The 6428-nt window shown below is 40.0% G+C and overlaps 1 protein-coding gene across 1 annotated transcript; it reads right to left on the reverse strand.

The window, feature by feature from the left end:
• Nucleotides 1–313: 313 nt before the first annotated feature.
• On the reverse strand, nt 314–5981 carry LOC103423718 (RNA demethylase ALKBH10B-like). Its single transcript, XM_008361800.4, has 8 exons — nt 4689–5981; nt 4086–4196; nt 3803–3900; nt 3614–3731; nt 2307–2426; nt 2064–2176; nt 1805–1959; nt 314–1327 (listed from the first exon to the last, which is right to left on the reverse strand). Exons 1-8 carry the CDS (start codon nt 5302–5304, stop codon nt 595–597), a joined length of 2064 nt encoding a protein of 687 aa, XP_008360022.2. The 5' UTR covers nt 5305–5981; the 3' UTR covers nt 314–594.
• Between the last annotated feature and the right edge of the window lie 447 nt (nt 5982–6428).

The following is a 6428-nucleotide window of genomic DNA, read 5'->3' on the forward strand; positions in this document are numbered from 1 at the left end:
TGCAACCAGAGTCAGAAGTTTAAGCGGCTACAATGTTTGTAGCAGTAATTTCTGTAAACAAACTACCTCTGATGCCAAACTGACACACCCGGACCCGATTAGCCTTCCAGCTAAGGGTTGGAATGTGTTGGCCGACACTAAATTGACAATAAAACACCACCGCAAAGGTGACGAAATACTATCAACTTAATGACAAAGGCACAAGGAAATTGTGATGTGAATTATTTCGAACCGCTGCATTGCATGACATGACCGGATATGTGGAGCAATGACATCAGATGGAGAAAGAAGCATCAAAATTTGAGGAAAGATATTAGAGAAGAAGAGCAAAAGATGGATTCATAATGTGCTTTGCTTTGCACAGACTAATGTAAGAGTTGATGGAATAAGATTAACCAAAAAACAAAAAGAGGACAAGGGATCTCAATCCATCCTCCCAAAGAGAATCGATAACTTCTTCCGCCTGTTCCTCTTGCTACTATGACTTTAGATCTTCACTCTCGCCGCTCTTTACATTTGTTTCCAACTCTCATTGCAGTTTGCAGCCTCTACTCTGTTTCTCCTTAAGAACCTCTCTCTCTCCCCTACCCCCTCCTAAACTGCTCCGGCTTGATCGCTTGTTGTCATGCTGTCGGAGTGCTGATCTTCTTCTTCCTTAACGGCTGCTCTTCCACTGCCAGTTCCATCCAGACTTCCATTGCACTCATGGCTCTGAGCTTTCCCATCCGATTTTCCTTTTGGAGGAGTTGTGCTATGGTTGGATTTTGCAGACCCGCTCTCTCTCTCTGTCTGGGGAGGAATCTCAACAGAAGGGCTCATTTGAGTTGCAGTAGTAGGCAGCTGTTGAGGAGCTGATGAGTTACCCGAACCTGGGGGAGGGAGGAAAACACCAGTGCCAGGAGGAGGGATGCGAGGTGGAGGATGCCTGGGAGCTGCTGCCCATCCAGCCGAAACAGGTGGGATGGAAACTGCTCCGGCAAAAGGTATTGCTGGTGGTCCTACCGGAGGTGGCACAAACAATGGCTGGATGCCATTTGGAGGTGGAAGTTGGGACCGAATTGGTGGGGCTGGCAACACACCAGTTGTCGGAACTGCTGCATAGTGCTTGGGACCAGCAGGATGCCGAATGTGGCTTGGAGACCTACCTGATGGTTGACCCCAGTAGGATGACTGAGCTGGAGTAGGTGCAGGAAAACGTTGACCATCGCTCATCGTATTTTTCTTTGGTTGAGACTTTGTGAAAGTAACAAGTACGCGTTGCTTCCGTATAGAAGGTATTGCATGTTTAGCAAAGTCTGTGGATTTCCCTTGCAGCAAAAGGAGGGATCTGCAGTGTGATGATCAAAGACCTTATGTCAGGAATCTCAAACGAAAGTAAGCAGGCTTTAAGTGAAACGATGACCTGATTTCAAGTGCAGGTAAAGAGAAAGGATAAGATAATTTCATATGGATGTGAGAAAACTACGTCATGATCCTGAATTATGCAACTCATATTCTTCCGGCATGCAAAAGCAACAAGAAAAATTGTGTTCTATTAGTATAAATAATGTAATGATCTCTAATGGATGTGATACAGCCAACTTCTGGAAAAGCTTCAACTGTTACTAGGCCCTCAGAACTCAATATATCACTGCTAAGTAACCTTAACTTGATTCCAATACGTTTAAAACAATACTTCTCAGCCTACCATACTTTATTTAGAAATACGACAATAGAGTACATGACAGAGAAGCAGCAGCAAACCAAATAAAAGTCACACTGAAGAAGATAAATATTATCAAATGAGAGCAGTCAGAAAGGCTACCCAGGTGTAAGAGAGAGCTTGAGTGGGCCTCTATAATCCCCAGGATGGTCTGATACTAGTACTCTCCCAAAAGTCATGTCACATTCTGTCAGGAACAAGACGCAAATAGGCCTTCCAAACCAAGGTGGCCACGTGTGAGGGTGTGAATGATCTCCCTACAAATAATCGTCACCAAATTTCATAAAATTATGATTCTTAGAAAATTGTACAATTATAGAAACCTAGAACAAGAAAAAAAAAACAGTAAACCAATATCAACCTCATTATAGAAATCAATGATACAAGAGTCTGGCTTCACAGTAGTAACTTGCATCCCAGCTATGCGATCAATAACATCCTGCAGCAAGGAAGGGATAGCTTCTATTCTCCGATCTACAGATATAGGAAATCAACAAATGGCATTTGAATAAAATGTGAGTAGTCATTTCCTTATATTGGCAAAAAAATAATAAAACAAAATTCCAAAATTTCTATCAAAAGACCATTGTGAATTCCAACATGCCTTTGGAGGTTCCTGACGAAATTTCATCTTCAGATGGAGTATCAATAACAGGTAGGCCCAATTGAATCATTTCTCTTCCATGTCCCCTCATGGGCCTCTTTGAGACCACATATGTCTGACCTGCTTTGCATAACCAAAGAGATTATATATTATTGTCTGATAGAACATCACACTTTACCGCAAAACACTTTGAACTCAATGCTTCAGAGAAAAACCCAACTTACTTTGTAACACCAAAGGAATTTCACAACTACAATCAGTTAGAGCATGACAAGTGGATAGATAAGGGCGTTTTCTCCAATTGTGCTCTTAAAGTGTTTTTCTTTAAAACTTAAAGTTGTCTGGGTGTTCTTTCTAGTTTACTTAAAATAATACTCTACTAAGAGTTAATGAACACAAAATTTACCAAAATTTGATTAGTAATTAACACAAAAGTATTTCCCTGGCATGGTATCCACACAGATAACATAGACCATAGCGTACAAACAGTAATACCAAACACAAGTGATAATGGCATCGCTAACACTTACTTGTACTAGCATTGTGAAAACTTTCCTCAACAGGTTTCAGGGGTAAAACAACCAATAATCTTGCAGGTTAGGATAGCAAGGATCTAAGGAAAATATAAGAACAATGATCATAATAAAGGAATAAGTATTAAACTATGTGAGCTACTTCCATGAAAAATATAATGTAGACATTAATCCCCATATCCACCAGATAAAACTTGGATAACAAAACAACAATCAAAATGGTAAAACTAAGCCACCCAAACCCTCCCACTTAAAAAAAAAAGGGAACAAAAAATGTTTACAAGGGAAAGAGAAATACTCAACGAAGAATTAAAAAACAATATAAGTTCAGGCAATTATTTATTCAATCGCTTATTGAACCCTTTGCTTTGAGCTAAACAGTGACACAATTTTTTTTAAAGATCACTTCTTAAAGCACAGTGTTCAAAAACAAAGGTTTTAGGTAGTTTGAAAATATAATACAAAAACCACTAGAGACTAGTTTAATTGGAAGCTACATGACAAGGATGTTGACCAAAACTAACATGGGACAAATAGATTAAATATTTTGAATTTATATTAACAGCATAATAAAAAGGGCAAGAATATATGTGGCAGATTAAATACGCTTAGCACATGGGTAAGGATGATGGTGATGATTTGATCAGCTCAAACAGTGTTTAAATATCAAATTTCATGACAACCACATGGCGGATTTATGTTTAGTACTGGAATCAACCACAAGTTTTTCATATCTTCTGCTTATTTCTAAACACAAAGGATTATTAAACTCGCCTTGAAATTGTCCTCTTTTCCCTGCAACCCTTAAATCATTAGCCAAAGAAACAAGTTTGGAGACTTCTGTGTCACCAAGCAATCCTTCATACAATTTCAGTCCATCGACCACGTTAACCTGAAAAATAAACGTTAGAAAATCCATAACATACTTCAAGTTAAAAAGACAGTATCAAATGAGGTAACTACCGTCTTTCCATCTAATAACTCGTTGCCAACAAAAGTTTTAGGAACAATGGAGAGGTTCTGCTTCGCATTCTGAATTTGGATAGAATGTGATTCATTCTCTGGAAAAGATCAAAGAATCCCAAGTTTAAACACAATAGTAGAAGAAATAGAATCAAATACAACCACATTTTGAATCCATGTCATGATAGACAGAGTTGATGTACGTAACACACACCCCCCACAAACATGCAAAGACTAAAATCCCCAAAGTAATGAAAGAAAGATAAACTACAAATTGTGTTACCTTTGGAGCTTGAGGTGCATCCATCTCCTACCGCAACTTCAGGTTCTGAATTGCCATATATGGTCAGTTGTGAATTCTCCGAACTCCTTAATCTACTATCTTCTTGAGGTTCTGTAAGAGCATTTGTAACAGCAATCATAACTAAGTATTACAATAGGTATTACTTCCAAGCATCTTTCTTAGTTTTAACAACTGAAAATTATCCGAATCTGTATAGTGCAGATAGTACACAGGCATATTAAAATGACTTCTGCATGAGTATGCAATGCATATAGTTCAGAGACGGGCTACTACTTTTTTACAACTTTTCATACAGCACATTTACGCTTTAGTGATTTCCTAGTTTTCAGGTCACCTGGTGAAACACATTCCTTTTCAGGTCACAATCTATGAATTTCAAAATTACTAAAAGATAATTTCTTAACCTTTTGTGAACACCAACTTAAAAAAAATCCCTAACATATTCAAGACATGCTTGATTCTCTTCAAAAGATTGGACCTTTTCATTCAGCTTTAAAGTTTGGATTTGATTACCATCAAACCAGTATTTATTATATTTGTTCAAATGAGCATGAAATCACCAATCTTAATCCCAAAAGTTACCTGTTTTCTCTCCAGCAGCTGCTAAACCGTTACCATCCAACTTCCCAACCTCTCCACCGGGCTTGAGTTCCTCAGCTACCTCGCTTCCCCGCTCAACTTTCTCCGAAGCAACAAGCCCCGAAGAATTCCCATCATAACTATGAACCTCTGTACTAAAATTATGTCCTTCCTTGAAATGCTCAGCCCTATGTTGGCCCTTGTTAAACCCGGAACCGGATCTCTTATACTCCTTGGCCCCCACTTTTACATGATCATATTGCCTCTGCTGCCTCCTCCAGGCAACATGTTGCAGTGCATATATCACCTCCGCAACCGAAAAGTACTGCTGCATATGAAGCACAGGATTCCAATTGCACCTCCTCTGCTGAATACAGCTGATAACGCCGTCGTACTCGCCTGGCTCACCAACTACACGTAAATGGTGGCAAAGGGAGTCTATAATCGCATTAGCTGCCGCGAATTCTCCGCGCAACCATGAGATGAACCCATCACGCTCATCCGGGAACCACTGACGGGGGAGCTGGGGGATCTCGCCGCCTCCAACGGCCGCGGCGCCACCACCACTAGGAAACTGCATTTTGTCCGATAAAACCACATTCCCCGACGGCATTGTCATCAGAACCCACTTCACCAAACTCACTATTATGATACTATCACTCTCAAAGCATGCCTCAGTACCTTCCAGATCCAATAAATCAAACCTACGGCTCTATCCCAAATCCCACAAAATTCAAGCAGATCCCACCAAATTAAACCCTTAATCTAGCAGGAATCAGCTTAAAGACCACAACTTTCTTAAATTTTACCACATTTAGAATACTAAACCCTGAAAATTTCTCAAGAACAATGCAAAACCTGAGATGGGTTCCCCTTAAATAGTTCAAATAACGCACCGATCCAACGAAACAGCCGGGTTCAAGCGAATTGAGGTGAAAAAACGGAGCTTGGTGATGCACTAGTCAGATCTGGGAAATGGGTTTTGTGGGAATTGAAAGCAGAATCAAAAGGGGTGTGGTCGTCTATGCGTGTATATTCAATTGGGGGCTGACGAGTGAATCTCTCATTGGCGTACAGATTGGGGAAGTGGGGTTGGAACTTGGAAGAAGAAGAAGATCTAGGGTTTGGCGAAAAATGTTAGTCTGTTGGCGTGTGAAGTGAGGACCTGAGGGGGAAGGTGACGAATGGCTTATTGAGCACGCATTTGGTCTTAAATGGTGGCTGAGAAAAACCCTCCCTCCCTCTCGTCAGCGTGGAAGGGACCAAGAGAAGAGGAGAGAGCGTGTTCTCGAATGTAAGGGTAGTTTGGTCATTGTGTTAGGGTTTTATGAAACTTGGAGTGGGGATTATGGTTAATTAATCTTGTAGCTTGATTAATCACCTGCTTACAAACCCAGAGTCCAAATTTTCTCTCTTTTTTTAGATCAATTCAGTCCCCACAGATTTCAGTTTCGTCACTTTTGTATCAACTATTTGTTCTTAAACTAATTTTTGAAGTTCCTATTTTTGGTACATACAATTCTGGTATTCTGTGTTGCTTATCTAATCACTCGTTTAATTTTTAATTTTTTTTATACAAACTAGTTTGAACTACAAGCCTCTCTTTGCCGTTGGCCTTGGGGGCAGCGGCAATCTCTCTCGGCCTCTTTCTTTATTTTCTTATGTGTTTTTTATTTTCTGGTTGTGGTCGCTCTTACATTGTGGCAATAAGAGTTTTTATGATTGTGGTTTCTCTCTTACTTT

Source organism: Malus domestica, chromosome 13, assembly GCF_042453785.1.
Source record: "Malus domestica chromosome 13, GDT2T_hap1".
In the NCBI taxonomy this organism is placed as follows: Eukaryota; Viridiplantae; Streptophyta; class Magnoliopsida; order Rosales; family Rosaceae; genus Malus; species Malus domestica.

Coding starts and splice junctions, on each gene's coding strand:
- LOC103423718 (XM_008361800.4), bottom strand. CDS start 5,304: ATGACAATGCCGTCGGGGAATGTGGTTTTATCGGACAAAATGCAGTTT. Junction 2,177..2,306: donor TTCGTCAGGAACCTCCAAAG/GCATGTTGGAAT, acceptor CTATATCTGTAG/ATCGGAGAATAGAAGCTATC. Junction 1,328..1,804: donor AAGCTCTCTCTTACACCTGG/GTAGCCTTTCTG, acceptor ATCACACTGCAG/ATCCCTCCTTTTGCTGCAAG.